The sequence below is a fragment of the Megalops cyprinoides genome, chromosome 16, assembly GCF_013368585.1.
Source record: "Megalops cyprinoides isolate fMegCyp1 chromosome 16, fMegCyp1.pri, whole genome shotgun sequence".
NCBI classification, from domain to species: Eukaryota; Metazoa; Chordata; class Actinopteri; order Elopiformes; family Megalopidae; genus Megalops; species Megalops cyprinoides.
This window is the reverse complement of record NC_050598.1, coordinates 14,428,229-14,453,383: the sequence shown is the minus strand read 5'-3', so window position 1 is coordinate 14,453,383 and position 25,155 is coordinate 14,428,229. Positions and strand designations below refer to the sequence as shown.

At 38.9% G+C, this 25,155-nt stretch overlaps 1 protein-coding gene across 1 annotated transcript in view; it reads left to right on the top strand.

Moving 5' to 3' along the window:
- The first annotated feature begins 3,144 nt into the window (after window positions 1-3,144).
- LOC118791509 (transmembrane protein FAM155B-like) overlaps window positions 3,145-25,155 on the top strand; it is a 60,528-nt gene continuing 38,517 nt past the window's right edge. Inside the window, exon 1 of the mRNA XM_036548891.1 lies at window positions 3,145-4,552. Within this exon, the coding sequence (XP_036404784.1) occupies window positions 3,830-4,552 (723 nt within the window). The 5' untranslated portion in view covers window positions 3,145-3,829. The remainder of the gene's footprint in view (window positions 4,553-25,155) is intronic.

Here is a 25,155-nt window from a genome sequence, read left to right as displayed (position 1 = left end):
AGCTTTGAAGGATTTGAAATTTACTGTCTTGTTTGTGTTTGAGCCACTACACAGAGGATGCAATGACACAAAATACTGTGAATTAAAGTAACTATTTAATCTATATATAGGACAAAGTTTGTCTTTTCCATTCTCCTAACCCTGCACTTATCTCTGATAATGTATTTTACAAATGACAGTGATTTTAGAATGTTATGAATGTCCTGTAGAAAACTGATTATCGATTTAAGAATCGATACTACTAGTGTAAAGAAAAAGATCAGGAGAGGTAAGAAAATATTAATTAAGCACAGAAGAAGAAAGCACTGAAAGAGGAGAATACAGTCTCACTTCCCAGGTTATGTAAAATAGTGGCATTAAAATATCTGATAAGATTCACACAGCAGAGATAAAGCACAAAAATGTTTTATATTGATTTTTTCTAAAGGGATGCCAGATGCAAAACTTCATTGAAACATGAATAAATGAATGCACATATGAAAGCTCTTTAAAATGAAGCACCTATATCTAGAACAATAAAGGTATTTTCATTAAACAAGAGCATGACCATCAATAACAATCCCTCAATAAAGTGATAATGGGGGAGATGTATTGTAGTCTGCAGATGTAATTGACATAATTGTCCAGCAGGGGTTGCTATAATGTAGCTGAGACCTTGTAAAAGCAAATAAAAACAAAAAAAAATAAACACAGGTGGCAGTATGATCATCAGCCACAGTTCACAAATTCATTTTGTATTTTAAAACATAAAACCTAGACTTACAATGAATGAGAAAGAGCCTGGGGAATGAGGTTGATATGGAGGTAGCTGCAATGTTTAAAAATGCCAAAGATGCAAGGTATTTTCCCCATCACTGATCTTTGATCGAGCTTATGGTGATGTCTTACTCTAGTTTGATGTTCTCATTCTTATTTGATTCTTTATGGCATATTCACTCTCCCTGTCAAATTCTGGTCTACACACTCTGATTTGCATCATATTGTGTTTGTTTTCTCCTAAGCAGTCATGCAGTATATTTCAATGTATATTTACTCTATACTTTATATGAGTATACAAATGTTTATGCAGTATTAATAGATTATGAATATTTGACTAAGTCCTATGTGTACTTAGCCTTTTGGTGCTTTGAGCGCAGGCTTACAGCCCAGACACAAAACCAGCCATGTCATTTGCTGACAATGATTGGGATTCCACAGCAATGGAACAAGTTGGCTGCATTCCGCAGATATGAGGCTGAGCTGGTCAGCCAGGGTTTTCTCGTCTCACTACAGTCAGGCATGCTGCTATTTGTCAGAGGTAGAAACTTATGCAGTAGCAGCACTTGGAAAAATAAGGTTGCTATTAAAATGATCATCAAAATGAAGCTTAGTTACACTAAAAAATATCGGCTAACAAACACAAATTTAACAAGCACTATTCCACAGCAAACCACTCGACTCTCTTCTGTAACTTGCTAATAAAGTCTAGCTAAACCAAAGTTAGCTAGCTAATGAAAATGGTTGGGTGTTATGATGCTTTCTGAAACCATCACCCAGATTCTAAACAGACACTCTGAGGTTAGGTGGTCACGTTGATTTAGTAAACTGTTTTTACTAACTGTGAAGTGACGTCTGTCAATCCAGTTTATTCCTGGCAGTATTAAACCACCCCTAATGATATTAAAGCCATTCTGGTGTTTAAGATAATCATTCTTGTGTGAAGTTTTTCCAGAACCATACCAACTCTGGCATTGACCCCCATGTGTTTACAAACATTACATTATTGGCATTTAGCAGACACTCTTATCCAGAGCGACTTATATAGGTTACATTTTTTAACATTTTACCCATTTATACAGCTGGATATTTACTGAGGCAATACTGGGTTAAGTAACTTACTCAAGGGTACAGCAGCAGTGCCCCGGGGGATTGAATCAGCAACCTTTTGGTTAGTCCTGCTCCTTACCACTATGCTACACTGCTGCCCCATGTTGTAAGTATTGCCCTTCAAGAACAACAAAGACCTACTGAAATGAAATGTGGTAGCACAAGCAAAAATGTACTTTACAAGGGTGCTCCTGTGGCACACTATGAAATCTACCCTTAACTGTGTTTTCCTCATAAATTCCATTACGTCTCCAATATGAAAACATTTTGAACACCACATACTACAATAATACATTGTTTATTAGACCATAAACTGGTATAACATGTTTGCTTGTAAACACTAATTATTATTATCAGTAGTACTATAATAATAATAATAGTCATCGTCGTCATCATCATCAGCAGCAGCAGCAGCAACATCATATTCACAAAATATACAATCGGCGCCTAAGCTTCGCTAGCCATTTAGGTGGGTAATCCACACCACGTACAAGTCACTGTCAACATTCTATAAATGTGGTCTACTACATTCTAAAATTGGGTTACTTTGTCCCTATTACACTTCAGACACAATCAAGCAGTCTGTGTCTTTCACTCAAATCTTAACGAGATTTAGCTGCTGGACGGGAGAAATTCTCATGTTTTCGAACTCGAATTTTTCTTCAGCACCATTTAACTGGACAGCACCTTTCACGCATGATAGCAAGTTATACGACTATATATATTATTATTATTAGTAGTAGTAGTAGTATAGTTTATGGATGGAAGAATTTCGTGTTACATTACTGTGCCACATTAATTTTGGAAGTTTTTGCATTCTCAGTTTAGTACTGTTCATGTTAATAGGTATGTTTGTTTCATTTACATCAAATTTATAATAACGTTCATTTTCATATCTTGAGCTTCCCAAACAACTAAAAATTACAATTAATTTGATGTGATATTCATTCTGTTCCTTAATGAAAATTCCACTCAGGCATGCCAATAGTTATATTCATGTGATGATTCACGCGTTATTATAGCACAGTAACAAAATGACATCTTCACTTTTAAGCATCGCCATAGACGTTAGGCAGCGAATACACGCACCCCCGCATTTAGCTAGGCTACGGCATCACCAAAAATTGGGAGCAATTTTTACGGTTCGTTTACAACGCAGTCAATCGTTAATTCAATCAAACAGTATATGCACCGCAATCGAAGCTTTCGTGCCGGCGCATTTTCATTCTGTCAGAGCAGACAGGGGTTCGCGCTAAACCTTACACTGGGTGGGGACAAATTACAGTGGTGAATGCTGCAAAAGGTGTATCTGGGTGCTGCGATATTAGCTCAACGTTACGTTGAACCGTTCTTTACGCCTGGAACAAACACGGCGATACCCGGCGAAATGATGAATGAAGCAGGATGTTGGGTATGAATGGAGCTGGCGTGAATGGGGATGTAAACGGGGAGCCCGCGTGAGCACGCACGCCCCCACCTCCCCCCAGTTTAATCAATTTCTCAAGGTGTTCTCTGCAAAGCCGAAGATGGCGACAGACTAAGAGGGGCAGCGGGAAGGGTGAATCAGGATGACGAGAAGCAAATACAGCCTCTTGCACTTCAAACGGAAGAAAAAATAAGAGGAAACATTTCAGCCAAGGATGACAGCGGTAAGATTTCATCTTTCAGAGCGTTATGCGTTTCCCGAAAGGTCCAACAGGGCGCTAAGAAGGTTGTTTAGAATGTTGCAGCGTGCTGAAACGAGCGGTGTGTAACGGGGATTTGTCGGGATTTTTCACGCTTTTCCAATGGATCGTCCAAAAAAATTAGACACAAGGGTGAGGGAAGTGGTTTGACATCTTATTTCAGCCCGGAGGAAAACACTACCCAACACCATGCTGCTAAGAAGGTAGATGACATTGTTTGGGGAGAAAATTGGAGAGGAGAAAAAACAGCTGGGGATCAAATTTCTCCCCCCTAAAATATGATCAGGGGTGTTTGGATGTGTCGACGGGAAGACGATGCCGTGCTGAAAATATGTTGTGCACCAAAACAAAACGACAAACCTTGCGCCGATTCCGAGAGGGCACAGAAATGGCGAATGTCTTTGGCATCTCTTTTATTTTTCACTGTCCTCCTCTCTGATCACCTCTGGCTGTGTGCTGGAGTTAAGCTGAGGTCCGGCGATAGGGGCTATCGCAAATCTTGGAGCAATGCAACAATTGGGGACCATGTAATATCGAAGGGGGGAGAGTGTGATGTTTTTCTAAGAAATTCGACCAAATTCGTCACTCAAAGTCCTCGATGCACCGCTGTCGAAACTCACCGAGACCTGGAGTCAGCTTGCGCCACATTGCGTTTGCAGAAAACAGGCATGGAATCTTCATTTTCAACTCCATCGACGTTATCATCCGACAGTTTATTGGCTTACTTTAGCAATTTCAGCCTTTCCTTTTGTCATTCTTACACCATCTCTGATCTGCTGTTGGGGATGGCGAACCCAGACGGTCTGAACTGCAGTCTTCGGAACATGATATGGGATTTGGGTCGCAGGAGTACTGATGACGAGGACGTGTGCGGCGGCTGCATTGAGGCTTACACGAGGCTGGACCAACACGCTCAGGAAAAATACGAGGAGTTTGACTTCCTCTTTCTCAAGTATTTATCGGGGGATTACTCGGTCAGATCAAGCACCGAGGACTGTAAGGTAAGCGGATGCTACTTATTGGTTACTTGAGAAACCAAGTATGTAGTCATTTACGCTTTTTTCTAAGTGACCCACCCTTACACCCAATCGTGGTTATCCTTACTCTGGACCTTAGTTGCTTAGTGTATTACAGTTTCAACTTTATCCTGCCCAACACTGTTGGCGACGATACTTTTTAAGAACTTCATACAAGAATGTAAGGATTTTACCCAGGCAACAAATGCCCTGGACCTACAGTATGAAGTAGCTTGCTTGCAAATCACACAGAGCAGATATGCACACCAAAGAGGCATCTTTTCTGTATTTTACCACAAAATTCCATGGAGCAATATTGTTTCTCTTCGAATTAAGTGGTGTACATTAACATTAGTTTTTATTCGCAAGTGGACCGTGGCTAACTTCTGAGAGGTTAGTGGCACAGGAATGTTGTTATCTGTCTAAGGTGTCCTTTAATTGGACATGTTTTCTCTTTTTCTAACTTTAGTAATGAGAGGATGCATTTCACAGCATCTAACAAAAGAACTGAGTGAAGCCTATGAAATGTCAACATGTACATGTATCTTCCATCTTCATCAATAATTTCGATAATCAAGGCCCATTAACATGAGTGGTGTGTGTGTATTAAGGGCCTCTACAGGTGGGCTTCCAGTTAGTGTATCTGTCAAATTTGAAGACTTCAGCACCCCTTTAATTGCAGGTATAATTTGAAGGACTCTACTATTACTTTAATTTAGGTGCATTTTATTGTGTTTATTGAGTTTTGATGGATCTTAAATGAAGACACATCTCTATACATGAATGCACAGGCATTCTGCACTGTGGCTAACAGGATTTCAAGGTAGCTTCTCACTCAGGCGGGCCTTTCATATGCTTGGCTGGGGAAGCCAGTGAGACTGGAAGCCTTCTCATGTTGTTCTGTTTGCTTACTTTACACCACGTCTCTCTCCTGCCTCTCTGGCAAGTGGCCACACACGTGTCACATACGATGATGTCACTCCTCTGGACCCCATCTGAGTCTGGCAACGACCTCTGATGTTACGCTTCCAAAGGAGCGCCAGCTCTGGCGACGTGGCGGTTGTGAGTCATTAAGGAGTCGGCGGCTCTGGGGTGGGAGATGAACCCGTGGCCCTGCTTGGTTGTTAATAGCACTATCAAGCTCCGGGTGCTGCTGCCTGTCTCGCAGTGCTCACCGCTAATGAGAGCTGAAGCAGCCAAGATCCCTGTCCTGTCCTCTGAGCTGATGGATCCCAGCACACAATGCCCCGCTGGATAGATGGAGTGGGCCAGGCTGACCCAGCAAGCTTTAAATAAAACCACAGATAAATAGACCTGCTTTTCTGTGCCTCTTTATCCACTGCAGCACAGTGATTGCTGCTGCAGTTTCAGCAATAGCTTCAATAATAATATTCCGTCTCTTATTATTAATATGTTTTTACACAAGGTGAAAGACACCTGTGTGACCATCACCGCCACCATAAACTCTGGTTGAATATGAAGAGCATTTATTTATTTATGTCTAGGGGTCTTTTTGGTTACAACCCACATGTGTAAAATCAAACAAGCAAACAGTGCTAAGCTGCTGATACAGATTTTTTGACTCTGAAGAGGAGCTTGCCAATAATGGGAAGCTCAGGAGATCAAACACAATGCAAGCAAATCACTCAGCTGCTTCTGCAGCAGCCACTGCAGTCATGGTCCATTGGACCATACAGTTATTATTCAAAACAGCATATACGCTCACTCTTTACTGTTACTAAGGATCACAAAGACAACAGCTCATGAATGTGAAATGAAACAGGCTGTTTGTAAAAAAGCAAAGAAGTAGCTGTCAGTTGTTATTCAGAGTCCTTTAAAATAAAGAAGCACTCTAAAATCATGGTAAACTCATTAAACTCATTCGTTGTTATTGGGATTGGCTTTATTGCTCTCTCTCCTCAGATGCTCACAAGGTCACCTAACAGGTGGCTGAAATGGAGAGCAAACACAAACAATGCAAAACAACCAAATTTAAACCCATATTTAATGAATAAATCAGGGCTATGAGCTTCTGAAGTCATACATATTTGTGCTGAATAATTGATTTTGTCTCCCAATACAATGGTATTTTCCTTTAAGAAGACTCTGATCACTTAAGAGACAATGTTGTAAACATCCTTCTGCTGAAATGGCCGCAAAGATGTTAATGTTACACAACTGAGAAATGATATTAAGAGATATATTTTCCCTGCAGTACATAGGTTTTTACAAAGAGTGATGTTTTTAGCATCAACTTCCACTGTGTGATTTCTCCATTCTGTTGTTGTGGATCATTGGATAAATAGTGGTTAACGGCATAAAGACATGGCCATCAGATTCCCTGCTGTGTGTTCAGCTCTGGCAGAGCGGCTGCCAGTGTAGCCGCCCACGGAAGACAATATCAAGGGTAAATATAATACTTTTTTTTTCCTTTCACATAAAGGGCAATGCTTGCAACTGAATAATAAACAGAATTTAACAACTGAACCAGCATTACCTCTGGCAGTTAGAGGAAAAAGAAATTTGTACAGAAGCATTGCAACAACTGTGAAGGATGGAAAACAATATCCTGCACTTCCTCGCCATTGTTTGTGCTTTATGCTGCTAGTGACCATGCCTCTCACCATGTATTTCATTGAGTCTCCAGAAGAAACATCTCAGCTACCAAGGGGAAACACATTTGGTGTGCTTGCTATCACAATTAGCACCATTACATGAAAGACTGGGTTATGTTTTTAATGTGGAAATACAGATATCTATTTCTGAGTGGTTAGCCCCCTCCCATGCCCAAAATCAACCCTTTCAGTCCTTATACTGGTCCTGCCTGTTTGGAACTCACCATTCAATCAACCCTTTGCTCTGTTAGGCTACCAAGGGAGTTTACTGTATGTGCTGTGAAGAAGCTGTGCTATTCACTGCCTTTTTCTGACTACAGATAAAGCCCTAGGAGAGACAGGAGATTACTGCCATAAAGAAGTCATTTTTAGATGCCAAGTCTCACAGCTATATGCGGCTGGAGAATATTTCCTGTTGTTATTTTAATTAAGCTTTTTCATTCAGAAGGGCATTTCATGGCTTTTGTTGTTTGTGCATGTTGCCTCAGCGTGGGCCTCCCGAATAGCAGTTTGGACAGTAATTGAAATTAATCTTGTTTATTGAAAATCTGTCCATTGAAATCATGTTTACTGACAACTCGTATGCATCATGGGCTGATACTGTAATGAAGACACCGCGTTTACAGTCCAGACACAGACACAGTGATTATATTTGAAAGACTCAACAAGTGGTAAAGGAAAACAAGCACAGCAAGATTGATAAGCTCCCTCCCCCAGTATCCATCAGTGTTATATCATACGTGTTTATCTTGTTTCTACAGCTGGGACTGTATTGCAAAATACAGTCTTACGCTGTGCAAATGTTTGTTTTTTAGTTTTTTTTTTTTTCCCCACAAAGTATTGGCAGTTTGAATGGTTGGTGGTGAATGGAGGTGTTTTGTGCTCTGCTTACCTGGTGAATGGATCTGAAAGGACCCACATGGTGGAGGGAACCTTTGTGTGGATTTGGACAGATGAGAGTTGAACTAAGAGACTGGGGGTCCAAACAAGTCACCTGGAGCCACACGTCTACTGTTTGGCTGTCACCACACAACAGTAGCTCTGCCTACAATGGTAACGTTGAATTTTACTGTTGCTTATATTCATTATCTGAACAAAAGGCCAGGTCCTCAGTGGATGAACTAGTGTAGGACTTACCTCCAGTTTCTAAAATGACTCTACCATTTGAACTAATGTGCACCAAAGAAAACACCCTACCTTTTTGTTAATATACAATTTTTATATGGAAGGTAGTGCACACCAGTGTGCTTTTACAAAAGAGGGTCTTTCTCATGATGTTTCAGCACGATGTCCTCAGATTTGTATTAATATGGAACAGAGTTCTAAGCATACAGATCTCCTCCCACGTCTTCATGCTCAGGCAGTGATTGCCAGCGGTCGGCATAAGTTCTCTGCCAGTTAAAGCTTGTTCAAGCTAGTTCAAGCTTGCCAGCCTGTATTTGTTTTCATAGGCAGCTGAACCACAGACGAACCGCCTGAATAGGCCACAGATTTTTTCAGAGGTTGTGAGAATATCTTGGTCAACACTGCTTGAGAGCAGGTCCACCAGCATATGTTGGTGCAGCAATAGTCCTGATGTCTGGACTTGAATCCCAGTAGGGCACTGCTGTTGCATCATTAGTTTATTTGATCCTGCAATATCCCATCTGAACAAATGGGTTAAAATGTTAATAATTTTAATTCCCCACAGGTAAGAGACTCTCATAAGCAAATCAATAAATGTTAACAGTGAAACCCCAGCTCCACTGACTGGACTGAAAACTGGATGGGATACTGCAAGGGATAACCATGTACAGTCTTAAACTGATTGCATATCAATGTCTGAATCATATACCCTGAAGGAGGGGGCCTCCGTCAGATTTAGGCGTCACCTCTGATCGCAAAAAAGCCGTGTATATTTTTCTGGTGGAAGAGGCTGACAGGATTCATACTTTGCCACAGTATTTGTTACATTTCATCTCTGAATTCGTTCTCTCTGAATGGCTTTTATAATCCTTCATTACCAAAGGCAACCAAGGAACACAGCTAACCTGATTCTGAAGAAAGCTCACTCATTTAAAACCCCCATTTGTGGTAAGCTGACAGACATTTGACAGTAACAGTGTATTATTACCATGAGCAAATAAGCCACTTTAAAGTAATATAATCATTGACCCACACTGCAGTGCTGATTGGCTCATATTTATGACTCACAACCACAAAGGTACAAGGAAATAGGCAACACAATTGTACGCTGGACTGGAATTATTTTCATTGAGATTGTAATTACATGTGAGAAAAATGGCCAGGGATATTTCCTTATTATCTCTATTCCTACAGTAGTAAAGATCACCTGAAATTGTAAATTGCAAATGCAGTAGCAGAACAGTCTGAAAATTATGAATTTTACAAGTATATTTGGGAAAATACAGATCTCACTGATTATTAATTAATTAATTGGGTCACCCATGAAAATGGCAATCATTTGGCTCATTAACTTAGAGGATATTTTTAAATATATTTTCTGTATATTATCTGTACCTTTTCTCATTATGTCCCTTTCATATTCAGGTTCAGTAACAATATGAACTGGATAATTAAAATATACCGTGTTTATATATTTGAAGCAGTTCAATTCCTTGTATGTCTCTGATATATTGTGTTTTCGGGGATAGTTATTTTGCTTATTTTTCCATGGCTTTAAATGAGGTCAAAATGCACCAGGGCATCACTGTCTCAAACTAAAACTAAGGGAGAGTGTTTGGAACAATGATTACACTAGGCATACAGTGATTTGAAGTGAGCCATCTTAATGCTAATTGTCTTAAGGTTAGGACACTATTTTTGATGGTATGCGCTAATAATGTACTGGAAACAGTCACTGAAATGCTAGAAATATTTTAATGTGTTGCCTGCCAATAATTACTGCTGGCTCCAGACACGCTGTCAGGTCCTCTCAACGTCTGTCTTAGAAACTGTGAGAGAAAGCATTTCAATTATCTCACCATTCCATGTTAGTCTCTCCCAGTGAATAATCGCCAACCAACTGAAGGACACATTGTTAAAGCTTTTTATATATATAGAGTCCCACCTCCAAAAATATATTGGAACAAGCGTCGGTAGTGTAATTGAAATGTGCTGTGTGGAATTCCATAATGACAGGATCTCTAGCACTGTCTGTGGGAAAGGTCTGGAAATTTTATATATTGGAAGGAAAACTCCAATAAGCCTTGTAAGGGCTGAAATTCTATTATCTCAAATTGACACAAGGAGCTATTGGTTGACAAAGTATTAGTGGAACAGGGGGGTCTGCCTTCACCTCTAATAACAACATTCCTTTACTACTAATGACATTAACTGTTGGTGGAAGAGCAAGGTTTCACAAATGGCATACACAGAAGGAGCAATCATGGGCTGATTTGAACCAATTGTGTTTTGCCGTGTTTTGCAAAAGCAAAAAAAAAAATGTTGTGCATGGTGTTTGTGGCATGGATCCTGGCAAAAATGTTCTGAACAGAAAAGAAGTGGCTGTCAGTCCTGATTAGCCTCCACACGTCTCTTCCTATTTGCTTTGGACTTACCCATCTGCAGTTGCAGGAAGGCCCCTGCTGGTCGCCATGTCTGAAAGCGTGGAGGCAGATTGAAGATGACAGTTCATGCCGACACAGTGCTCTTCATCGACCACAGTGGATCTTGGAGGGAGAGTGCTGTGATGATTGTGGGGTTAGGTTGTGCGGGCATTCCTCTGAGACTGTCAGAAAACCGAGCCCACGGTGCACGCTCTTGGAAAACACAGCGTCGTCTTGCCGTCCCATAATGCTCTTGTTGTCTTTCGTTCAGCTAAAGAGGTCCCTTCCCATTTTGTTGTTTGTGTCATTCTTGCTTTTGTTGTTAATAATTGTGGTGTTGTTATTTAGTTAGTTAATTATTTTTTTTATTATGAAAAATTGTTTAGTCCTTGATTTACAATCATTCTCTAGTAATTACCGACTGTTTGGTGTTGATGCATATGACTTTGCATTTATATCTACAAATGCATTAGTTTTCATAAGCTGTAAGTCAGCCTGGATCAACGATGTCAGGTAAATGATGTGGAAACTGGTAATAAATTGCGTTACAGCACTTGAATTAAAGGTTACCTCCAGGGCCTCTTGCTCATCTGTGTGACCAGTGATGCACTAATGTATCAAACTCTGAGACAGGTGCAGCGGCCGTGTGCAGTTATCCAACAAGCAGTGACATCATCAATTGTGATATCATTGACAGTGATGCATAAATATGGCATTTCAGCTTGTTGTATTACCCAAACCAGACTGCTGTATGTCATCCTTCTTTTCCAGTGCACTGTATAGGTATTTCTTTGTTTTAGTTTTTGAATGGATTGGGACAGGGGGCTGAGGGGGCTGACTGCCATTGGCAGCTTATGTCACTTCCATTGGCAGGCAAGCACAATCACAGGATCTCAATGGCAGTAAATTCTACAAGATAGATTCCAGGACCACTCTGAGGTAATGACTGCTTCACAGCTTTGGGATTTATGGAAAGCAGTCGCTATTTATCCATAAGGGAAACGCCAGATGACCTCAGGGAAAATGTGTTTGAGGGAGAGGATGAAGGAAATTTATAGGCAGTGCATTTGTTTGTTTCCTTGGAGATGCCCTTACTTGCTCCCTTATGAGACAAATGAGTAGATAATAAATAATTATCAAAATATATGAGGTTCATCTGTGGGGGGTGTTGCCCATAATTCCTCTGGGTGAGTGACTTATTGAGCAAAGGGCATTTAATCGCTATAAATTTGAAATTATTAGATCTCGCACAGGGTCCCAAAAAGGAACTGGAGCTAGCCCTGCTTGTTCTTTTAATGCACTTGAATATGAGCCATATTAATGATGTGCCCATTAATTACAGTTAGGTTTCACATCAAGCCAAGAGGAATGTCATGCATAATGATAAAATATGTCCAGTATGCTTGTGTTTTCAGTATGATGTGCATTACCCCTGTGCAAAATGATATTAGAACAAACACACATTAAAATGATATACAAATAAGAAAGACACTGATGTGTCATAGCATGCTTTAAATAAATGCCATCTGATATCAGTGAAGTATTAATTTATGATATGTGAGAATCTGGTCGTTTCTTGTAGAGGTGGTTGCAATACATGTATTGAAATCAATGATCTAAAGCTTGTCCGTGTAGGAACCCACTGTTTCTTTTGTTTTCTTATTGTTATGATCTCAGAGTAAAGGAACAATTCAACAAGGGAATAAATGCAATTAGGTGTAACCTATCTATCCATTGTGCTGGAAAATCTTGCTGAGATGTAACGTATGTATGCTTCCCCATCGGTTGTGTTGAAACATGATGCATGTGGTGAGACAGCAGAAGGTGGGGGCTGGGGGATGAAGGGAATCAGATCATTTTAAAAGATCACAGTCTGTGTGGGTAACAGGGAATCTACTTGTCTATTGTATGATGAATCCTTTTGCCTATAAAATCTACACCAATTATTTACATGATTTCACAACTCTTAGGTACCTCAGCCATACAGTTATGATTTCTTTGTCACTGTTTTGTGAGGCATGAATTAGCGGCTCCAGAAATCACCAGTCTCTCAGTTAGAATACCATTTATGGTGTCAAACCTGAGGCATATTTTGTTGTCACCTTGCAGTCATCTTCATTATTGTTATGATGCAGACTGTTAAAGTGCAGTGTAACTTCCCCTTTATAAGGATACCAAACACAACCACGCCATTATAAAATAAAATATGAATTATTTTACTAACAGTACTCTTCAGCTGTTAACCTGTATTAACTCTGTGTGCATGTGTGCAGGCGTGTGTATATTTGTGCTTGTAGGCATGTTTGTTTGTGTATGCATAGGATGATGCAATGAACATTTACATAGAGGTAAAGGACTGTAGGGTAGATGTTGGCATTCTTATATAAAGTGTTCTGGTCTGAAAGTGTGAGAGTATTAAAATAGTATGTACCTGATCATGGATTGAAACGAATTGTAGGGTTGTTCATTTAACGAAAACATTATATATAATGTAATATATATAATGTTTTCTTATTTATTATATATATGTGTGTGTGTGTGTGTGTGCGCGATAATAATGCAATGAACCTTTTTTCGATAAAATGTTTTAGTTAAATGAACAACCCTATAGTGTATAGTATTGTAGTATTGCAGTAGTGTGTATAGCAGTATTTTAAAAATATACACACACACACACACACACACATATATGTCAAGTTTTTAAATACTGCTATATCCACTACTGCAATGACCGGAGGAAGTGCACAGATCTGCACAATAATTGGACTTAGACTGGTCTTAAATCAAACTGGACTAGAGGTACCAGTAGTTCTGACACCCCAGGCACAGCTGCAATCCCCTGTCAGAAGAACGTGAAATAATGAGAGGGTAGAACAAAGCTACATGCACACCAGTACATCTACAACCATGTTGATGCATCCACTTTGAAGTTCATTCCTGTTTAAAATGAATATCAATTGGAATTGTTCCCTGCTCTGCCACCAGCCATGTCAGCCTTACAAGGTACAAGATATGAGCCATGTCTGTTGCAAATTCAAAGACGCAGGTATGCAGGCAGCAATTTATTGTGAGAGTCATGGGAGTGCAGCTAATGGCATTTACATGATCATTTGTCATATTTAATTCACAAAAGTGTGATATTGTTTGCACATGCATGCTCAGCCACAATGCACAGTCTTCCATATCCTGGATGATAAGCAGGCCCAATGTGTCAAAATTATCAATGGATAACTTCTGAGTCTATTTTCCAAGATAAAATGGTACACATCTATTGAAAAGTGGGAACTGCAGTACTTTGAAAATAATATGTAGACTGTGACTTCCAAAACTACATCAATTCATTATTGCATATACAGAAATAATTACAAAATAAAAGTATTCCAATTTGGATGTAAGAACTTATTAAAAAAAAAACTATACCATTGTATCCCCAAGTTCCTACAACAAGCATTGATCCTGACTGTAATTCAATAAGGGTCTAACTGGTAAGTCGTATTTTTACAGAATTTCTGAAAATAGATTAATATTGATTTGTAATTCCTACCCATAGCACTCGGTTTCCCACACGACCCATCAATGCAAGTAATGGCAGTAATATGCAATCATGTTCCCGATGAATGTTGCACATCACTGCATTTTGCTCATCTTACCATAAAATACATACACATTCTAGCCTGTCATATATTTCTCCCATTTCATAAGATAAACCTTATATATACCAATACAACACCTATCAAAACACTAATACTTGTCAAATGTTCCAGTTCTATAATATTGGATTATCGATCGTTGGCTATCAGTGCACATATTGATGTTAATATTGAAACCGTTGATTGATATCGATGCTCATATTTGAAACAGTCCACATCCAATATGACTGTCAACATATTTTTACTTGCAAGTGTATTTGTCATTATTTGAGCTTGGAGGTAACATATAAAATACATCAAGTAATGGTCCAAAAAACAAACACACAGCCAAAACATCTGTGTCACTCAATACAGTCATCATGTGCAATACAAAATTTACCAACAAAGACATATTCAACCTGGTGTGTGTTATTGATGGGTAAATAAAGAGCAAAGCACATTTATGGTAGCCAGTGACCACCACAGACATGGCAAATTTTCATTGCTTACAAGGTTGCTTTCTTTAATGAAAATCTTTTTTTTTTTTTTTTTTTCTGTTGTGGCTCACGCCTGTGTTTGAAGCAGTCTACATGGGATCAGCTATTGATGATGCCCATGTTCTGATTTGGAGGGCCAATTAAGTTAATTGGTCTAAGTGTATGTGATATGAATCCTGTAATTTATGATTTTAAATGGGTTAGTCTTGGTGTGTGAAAAGTTTTTTAATGGCTCTTAGCTTGTGAGAAGGGCTTTTGAATTATGATACTTCAGGTGATACAAGTAGCAGCAAAATAATGGTATTTTAAACTTTGCTTAGAGAAAACAATGACTCATTACATGCTGATATGATTGCTACTATAGCTTGCTGCCAGTGTACTACTGAAAGAAAGCAGTTTGCTGCAATATTGTCCCATGCAAGCCACAATATACATAATTTTCATAAATCATTCTACATTTATACGGTAAGCTTGGAATCTGCGAGCATTATTATTGTTAGTAGCAGAAGGAAGATCAGTAGACATTGTAGTTGCAATTTAAAAAGAGAATTCCTGGTTTTCTGGAGACCTGCTGCTTTTAAATGATTGTATCAAGTATGCAATTCTGCTCTGTCTCTTGGAATCTGGTCCAGTTCAACTCTTGCACAGATTCCCATTCACCACACTTGAAAAAGGACTCTCTTGATTATGAATTAGCATGGACTTCATTTGTCAAAATTTTTTAGGCAACAAGAACATTTTACTAAAGAAAAAAACCCTAGTTTACTTATAGTTTCACATTTCTTAATGGTAAGCAAAGGTTTGCTCCTTAATTTCCCATTTCCCTAACTTGGAAGGTTGAAGGTGAAATACCAGTTTACATTTAATCATGAAGTCCAGGCTTCCTTTGAAACCTATTGTGGCTTACTTTGACTAGACTGCATAATTAGGGCAATCGGTTTTATTTCAGGATGCAAAGCCTTACATGAACCAGTTTTGGTAATGAGACAGGATACAGTTTTAAATTATTGTGGCCTCGTTTACATCTTACATTTAAAGCCATGCAATAATACCTCAGATATTTCTTTTCTGGTATTTCTGGCCCCATTGTATCTTTGCAGAAAGAAAGAACACTAAAAATGAAATATGCTTTCTCATAAATAAAATTCTGGAACTGACATCCTCAATGATTTCCAGTGATCTCTAAAGGATCATAGAGATCCTTCCTTCAGGCAGCATATTTTCCAGGTTGAATCCATCCTGAAATCATTGATTAGCAATGCCTTAATATTTCTGCAGCGGTAGCAAAATAGCTGAAGGACCCTGTGACCCTGAAATGTCAGAGCTCCATTGTCTACGCCAGTCTTCAGCTTGACAAATGAGCCATCTTCTGTAATACAGTACTTTAAATTAGAATTCACCATGCTCAGAAACTGTTCTGACAAACCTTCTTTTAGGCACAGAACACTCCTTTTTGGAACTACAAAGAAAATGTCCCTTGATATTCATATTTAGATTACTTAATATAGTACTCCCAGCTATTTCTATGCACAGCAGCCAAGGCAACCATTTTCAGGAAAAGGCACAATCCTGCACCTTTTTATATCTCTTGAAAAAGTAAAATACAGGACTCCGTGATCACATGGCCGCCTGTATTTAGCTAACAATCTAACTGACCCGATTATACGATTAAGAGCCCAAATGGATTAAAAATAACAGAAGCATCTCTGGCACCCCAGCACCATGTCTTGTTGTCTGGCATGCAGTATGCAGCTGCTCAAGCATCATCCAAGAGGTAAATCTAGCTCTCTGCAGTTTGTATTATACAGAGTGGGACATTTTTCTTACTAATTTATTGTTATTGATAAAAGGAAAAAACTAAACAAAGACAGAAGAAGGCATGTGGCAGAAGAAGGCATTATTCCTTTTTAATAATGATAATCATTCAGATAAAAGCCTTTACATTTCTACAGTAAATAATGAAATCGGTGCCAGCATAATTTTTACATAAATATCATACTCTTGATAAATTTACCATCACACAACAACAGGTATTGTATTAAATGTTGTGTATACACAGTCTAAATTAATTTCCTCATTTGCTGAGCATAGAGTTGGTCTGTCAGGTTTTAGTATCGTTGTAAGCCCTGTGTGTGCCGTGATGCAGCTGTCCTTCACAGAAGCACTGTGTTTTTAAGGCCCCAAACCTTTCACTGTGTCCCTGTTCATACTAATATACAATTTATGTTGCCTGTGTGATCTATGTTCCTTATTTGTTTGTGGGGATGTTGAGCAAGAAGGGAAGAAACGGCCACTAGCTTGCTGAACGATGCCAGTTATTGTCGCCGCAATGTCTTGTGCGCTCCAAGTGTGAGCGGTTATTAAGAGCGAGGATAAACATTAGCTCTGGCGATTTAGTGTTCTGATTCCCCTCATAACAGTAGGCTATCTGTTTGCTTTGTTACGCTCCAAAGCTCAACCCATAATGAGCTGTTAAATGAAAAGGAGAGAAGAATCTCATTCCTGGTGGGTCTTGGCTGCAGCCTCATTTTCCAGAACACTCCTGTTCACCTCAGAGCTGCAGAGAGGAATTTGTTATGTTCCATAAATCAGGCAGGGGAGTGAAATCTTTTATTACTGATTGATTGCATGATTGATTGATTGATTTGCATTGAAGCATTTGGATTTTTTAGATTATCTGAAATTACCTCTTCTTTTTCATCTGGACTGTATTCTGAAATAAATTGTGTGTCTTTCTTTGCATTCATTTTTTTCATATTCTTGCATTTATCATCTGTGTTCCAATAAACGTGATTTTGCTAAATTACCAAACCTACCATTTATGTCCAAAAATTAAAAGAAGTGGTAAAGATTTTATATTTAGCCACCATGTTTTGCATTTGTATTTCATACCTTATTTTTTGGAGAGAATGTGCAGGCCAATGATCTAGATGTATTAGGTGGATCTGATTGATATGCATGTTACAGTCCTGCTACTTTAACAAGGAGAGTATTATGAGAGGGGGTGGGTCTTGTTGCCCAGTGGATGGGGCTAATGATGTATGATCACTTTGCATTATGTGAATTGTAGTTTTCTGTTCTTAAGCTATATGGCTGAGATGAATGAATTGGATGATATTGAGATGCATGGTTTAAAAACATAATCACATATAGGGTGGTCTTACTGTAGGCACATCAAAAGAACTACAAGGTTGTCTCACAATTGCAAAGTTTCCCTGCACTAAAATTAGATTTGGTGGTTCATTCCTGCAAAGAAAGTGACCACAATCAATACAAATCAGGTTGTTCTATGAAAGATATGTTGCGGTTGCTGTTTTTCTAACTCAGACTACAAGATTTAATTTACGTCTGAGGCACTGCTCTAGGTGTAGTCTTCAAGCTTCTGTTGTGGAAGGTTTTACTATAGTTCTGCATTAGTTACAGGAATATGCTTGTCTGAACAGTGCTTGCTTAGTATATCGTGTAGCAGGAGCCAGAATAAAAGAAGCTGCATGTGAACAATGCATGATCTGTTTGGCATCACACACAGGAATAACAATTGTGTGTGTGTGTCGATTTTAATAAATGTCCGTGGCAGTGCTGATGATTTATGGACAGTCCAGCACACAAAAAAATATCAACTAACTGCAGTGTTCTCTCCACACACACACAAACACATGCACATTGGCTTGCACATCTCCTTGACCCCATCAATGCATCATAAAAACTACTGTAGAAATCGAAGTAGAGCAGTAGAGTGCAAACCTTTGCCATCCATAATAGTTGTCATAGCATCACTTAAATCAAATCATCCAGTCACACTGAAACTCCAGCCTTTTCTAGTCATCTTGTTCATAGACAGACAAATGCACAAAGATGATCAGTCCAGTTACTGGTTTTCAATTGTCTACTGTTTTGCATATTTATTTAGTCAGTTTTTGATTCAACTTATTGAATTTCCAGCTTGAAACAGACTTAAAATTTATTGAAAATAAATAAACCTCTGATCATTTCTTTCTTAGAACAACCCCAATGTGAGTTCTTTTAGAAACCCTAAGCAAGCAAACAGCAACACAAGATGACACTGCAAAAAAAAAAAAAAAAACAGTCCTACATTTCCTGTAACGTGAGGGAATAGCAGCGGGAGATTTCATCAGTTGTCTTGATTTCCCCAATGCTGTTGATTGCGGGGGTTAACCGGGGACGCGTGTGGAGCTGGTCAATCTGTGCCTGGCGCTGGCGAGGGCTGCCTATTGCTTTGATTTCGCGCGAGGGCACAGTGACTTTGCCGCAGAAATGTCACTCTGTGTTCAACAACAACAGAAGGGCCCTTGGCGTGGAGCCGTGGGGAATACCTCAGATGGCGCGGCTAGGGAAGGCAGCGGGAAATAGGAACCTGCTTTTTCCATTAAAGGCCCTCCATAACGCAGGCTGCCAAGGAGACAGAGCTCCCACGTTGGGGGGCATTTTTAGCTCCTGAGCTGCAAAGGGATTTACATCCGCATTAACAAGCATAATGGAAGTGTGAGGATTTAGGGGTGGCATTCAATCTAACCACTAAGATACTTTGTCCTTAGCTTTGGCTAACAAATGTAAATGAAGTATGTTTTTGCGCTCTTCATACAATATTCCTTCATTAAATGCAGAGGCTGCCAAACATGATGATGTGTAAGATTAAAAAAGGTAACATTTGCTTCACTGTTTGACTGCGAGTTTAGAACAAAGCACCTAGGTGGACAGATTGAATGACCCTCTTGGTCTGTTAGGCACCAGTAGCAGCCAGAATGCATGCAACGGCTCTTTCTGAAACACTTTTTTCATAGTTTTCTGACTAGTAATACATATTGCATTATTTTTAGACTTTATTGTAAGGTTTACGTATTTTCATTTACATAACATTAAACAGATATTTATAACACTATTATCTGAAACATATCCAGCCATATATATGCTTGTTCAACAGTGATGCTATAACATAATTCATGTTATTTTTTATGGATGGAAACTGCTGATATGGCCATTCAAACACTGAACCACTAAAAGTTAGATTTATTTCAGTTTAGCCTAACCAAAGAGGACGCAAGCCAGAGATTTTCTTCGTCTTCCTCCTTATCATGTTCTTCATCTTCTCACATCTGTTTAGAATCTATGTGAAATTAGCTGAGGACCTTTGACATCTATGAGAGTAATGTACGTTAACCCAACAGCTAAACAAATTAATTCAGGATGGAGGACGCAAGGAGATGGGTGAGGCACTTGAGCCAGCGGAACCTTCCCTTCCTTTAAATCCAATTTGAGAGCGAATCAGGAGCGGGAGGCTGGTCTGGCTGCCAGTGAAGGGGGATTACCTTAAAGGTGCCAAGTAGACCGAGTGGGCAGGATGTTTTCCCAATGGGAAACATCTGCACAGCAATGCCTCACCAACATGGACGCCAAGTACACTACGATACAGTCACTAGAACACAGAATCCAAAGTACATCACAACGCAACACTACAGGTACAATATACATCAAATACCAGAGGTTGCAGGTGTTAGGGGGCCGGGATTGAGGTGGAACTGAGATACAGTCTGAACAGGTGGGTGTTTCTACCAGTCAGTCCACTCACCATGCAGTCCCTCTCTCACAGTGGGGACAATGACACTATCTTCTGTACGGGATTCTGTAAACTTGCACCATGGAACTCAGCCTCATGCTGTCATGCAAACACCTTATAATCCTGTGCAGTTAAATTTCATTTTTTTCTCCCCTAATTTATGTTCATATGCTTGTATCATTTATGTAATATAAAGCTGGTATCAGCTACAATAAGGTAATATACATTCCATATACATCTATATATCTAAACTCTGGAGAGAATTTCAGTTTACAAGCAGCAACTCAATATGAAAGCCAATACAAACTGTCATGCCTACTCTCCTGCCCCCAGATCCTTGATGTTAAATCACCACATCAACCCAAGGATGCCAGATCTAACAAGCTGCACTTTACTGACCTTGAGATCTCCATATGCTCTGTTGCTGTTTTCAGTTTATTGTCTGCTCTGTTTAGCTGATGTATAGTAACACTCTGTGGTATACTGATATCAAATTAGTGTTCTGAATAATTCGGCAATTAAAATCTAGTAATCATAGATTAGCAGTAATCTAGCTGCAAATGAATCCATGTAGCATTCATCTATTTCTCAGTGTGTAAATTTATTGTAACACCATTTATTAATTATTTCATTAGTCACTCTCAAAGTCTATTTTTTTTTTTAATGGAGGACCTCTTTATTGAAGTTCCAAACAAAGATTTGGGGCAATTTCAGAGAATCCCCATGCAATTAACAAACCAATCCCAATCCACAAGTATACAAATCCCATTTACCACTTCCTTTTTATGTTAGCTGTTGCCGACATCCCTCCTCCTCCCCATCCTTTCCTTTTTTAACTCCTCCCTTTCTGTGATGTCCAGATGAGAGGTTAACAATTTTGGCCAATGGCCAAGTGCAATCCATTCATCAGACTCAAAACTAAAGATCGGTACATTTATACCCTCATTGATTGCAACTTTTACACATTTTGTACTGAAATTCATATCTAGTGAATAGGTAGCTACTGTATGTGGCTGACCAAAAAAAATAGAATTCCAGCCTGAAAAAAGCAAATGCATTGTTGAATAATACATTCAATGTTGTCCTGAAGAAAGGATTATGGCTTTTTCCCTTTAGGCCAATGTGTCTTTAGTCTATTAGAGCAGATCAAAGACTGCCCAGGGCTCAAAGTTCCTTCGAGAACTCCTCAGAAAGGTGCAGGGATGCTTTTGAGGATTTTTAGATCATTTTGTTCTGTACTGCATGTGTATTCTGAATAATCACTGATAGGGACTGTCATTATTTTCACTGTACATGTTTAATGTTGTAATATGACTAAGCGGTATATCCTACTTAAATGGTAAATGGACTTTAATGGGCCATTAATTGACTTCTATTTTCAGTTACGATTTTGGCTTCCAACGATTAGAAAAACAAGATAATCAAGATAAAATGATTATTGTGCCACATTATTTATTGAAATATATACATATATATATATTCATATACACATTTTCAAGAAAATCCACTGTTTAAAAGACAAGGTTTTTTTTAAGTTAAATAAATGAATGATGTAATTGTGTAGTAATCGTGTTAAATGATCATGATCTTAATATTGACCGAAATAATTGTGATTATGATTTTTGCCATATTTGAGCAGCCCTAAATGGACTGCATTTATATAGTGCTTTTCTATTCAATTTGAGTACTCAGAGTGCTTTACAAGTTTATGCCTCTCATCTACCTACCAGTGGCAGAGGCTGCCATGCAAGGTACCAACTAGCCACTGGGAGCAGTTTTGGGTTCAGTGTCTTGCTCAAGGACACTTCAATATTCTGCTGCCACTGTTGCCCATTCACAATGCCTGCTTAAAGTCGAAAACATTATCTCTAAGGAGTGTCCATTTTCACCAATATATTGACTAGTTCAGAAAGGCCAAATCTTTCCCACCCTCTGGTCAATATCATTCTGTTTTGTTCATCATTATAGCCTCCTTTCCTCAGGAAAGTTTTTTATTCTTTCTTTTTTAACCATTAAAACAATCAAAGAACAGGTCATTTCAATACATGAAAAGTACTCATTACTGTAACCACACACCACTTGTGAATGTTGATGTTTGTTATTAAGATTCATCGTTCAATATCATTTAAAATACCTATTGTGTGAATAGGTGTGAATGTAGTATATTTCATTTATACTATCTCAGCACTCCCTTTCAAAAAGTGACTTGTAATAACAAATAGATGAAATAGTCTTACTCTTATCAGCCTTATGCATAGTGAATGTGTTAAATGGAAATGACTGTTGTACCTTTATTATTGGCTTATATTGTTTGAATTTACATTGTTAGAACCTTTATGTGTCTGGCAAGCATTTCTTTTTAACCTCTTTTTAACCCAGAGTTTTTTCTTATAAGTCAACAGAGATATTTGTTTTGACAGACTTGTAAATGATGTTTGCAGCAGCTATGAAAGGTTAGTATTAGCAAGTACAATACCCTGACAAGGGCTCTACCAGAGCTGATCCATCACTCCCACATCATCTTTGATAAAGGTGAATGAGTTCAAGAACGTACATGTCTGATTTCATATTTTTATCTTTACGTCAGAAAAAAATCTGCCTCTATCCTTAACGAACAGACTGACTGTGTCATTTTCTTGTTTTTGCCATCCTTCTCCCACATTACAGTACTTACTAAAAACAGAAGTGGTGCTGCTCATTTCCTCTAGAAATGAAATAATATAATATTACGCTTTCTTTTACAGACCACAGAGCAGTGGCTACTGGCAAAAAAAAATGTCCGAAATCTTCCCGGCTGAAAAGACTTTCCCATTAATCATCAAGCGATTTGCTAATTGCATAAATGTCCTTCAAAAACAACTAATGCATCCTAAGGACAACTAGATTAGAATGAATGCTTTCATGAAAGGATGCTTCATTTTCTCAGCAAGGCAGATTAGATGGAAAGCAGCAGGTCCAGGGTGTGTGTGTGTCAGCTTGGTTCAGGGGTTTTCCTTGCTGTGTAATTATGTACTTTTATTTTATTATTGTTATTTTTTCCAGGAGGTTTTGGAATTGCATCAGCAACAATGCAGAGAGAGATAATCGTGAAAGGGCCGTAAGCGTTGTGCATATTTTTTTCATCAATTCCACAGGCCTTTAAAGAAATTGATTTATGCAAAGCCCCTTTGAGGCAAAACAAATTGAATGTTTTACACTCAGAAGGTCCAGGGAAATGTCAGAAAACTTTCGTTGACAGGGAAATTCACATAGGACGACACTGACTAATAAATGAATAATAAATGAGAAATGATGATAACTATTTCCTTTAACCTCTCCTCACTGAACAGAATCCCCCTGCAGAGTGTATTAGAGAAACAGAGCTTCCTGAAATATCAGTGATGTCGTTTAAAAATTAGAGGGCCAGTGTGTTTTCGAGTGGTGTGTGTGTGTGTGCGTGTGTGTGTGTGTGTGCGTGTGTCTGTGTACGTGCACCATTGTTTGCATTCATGCATGCATCTACGCGTCCCTGTCTGTGCAGGGGCCTCTTGCCTTAGCCTTTACATATAGGCTGGCATCTCTGAAAGAAAGAGTCCCTGTCACTTTATAACTCACTTCAGTCTCCAGACTAAGCAGTTACAATGGATTCTTAAGGCCAACTCCACAGGCATCTCAAATGTTTTTAGCACTTTAGCATACACAATTTAAATGCCATGAGCACTGACAAACAATTACCATCATTGTATTCAGGCAGTGTTACAATTTTCTGTCCATTGATGTACCTGTCACATCAGGGTCACTCCTTTTCCTTTTGGATGTTGCCAGAGTGAGATGGGAAGCTTGGTTGTGGCTGAAATGAAATTAGTATAAAGCTACTGTCTAAAAGCATATTCCATCTCAAGGTGATATTTGTGTCTGAGTTATATTTCGTGGTTTGTATGGTTATAATTGAAACAGTCTGTTGTCACTCGCTCTGAGTAATCCATGGATTGACTGCTGTATCATGAGGTGTTGGCTGATTTTTTCTTAATGAGGGGATGTGATTTGATTAAGGGGTGTTTTGTTAATTCTGCATTCTCTTTTGTTGGATATCCGGGGAATGTAGTAATTACAGCTGAATGAAGTGTAAGCTTAGCAGAAGGAGAATCTGTAAAAACTGGCACACAGTATAATTAGCAATAGGCTTTGAAGCATTATCATTATCTTCCGGGCAAAGTGATTGGTAGGTGGCAGTGTGACATCACTGTCAAGGAACCGGACTTGTAACCAGGAGGTTTCAGGTTCCAACCCTTCGCGAAAAATGCTATTGCAATTATTAGTTGCGTCTATCAGTATCCAACTGTTTAAATGGATAAAATGTAAAATCCATGCTGTATAGGTCCCTTTTGGAAATGTTATCTTCCAAGAAGATTAATAAGTTTTAAAATGCTATGAATAGATCCAGCAGGCCTGTGGGTATGTTATCCATGAAAATGTACCAGCATATACAGTACACCATCTATATACCTGTGGTTTACATCATTTATGATGAGTAATTATTCAGGAAGGCATTCTTTTTGAATACATTTGAGATGAGTAGGATAATACTGGATAACCTGACAAAGATATCAATGATTTCCTTAGGATCCCTGTTTTCTCACAAGTAGGTTGCTCCAATGTTCAGAGTTGTCCTGATTTCTGTGGCAGGAAGTACCTTGTTATAAAATTAAACCCCCAGAAAGGATGCTGCTCTGTCAGTGGGTACT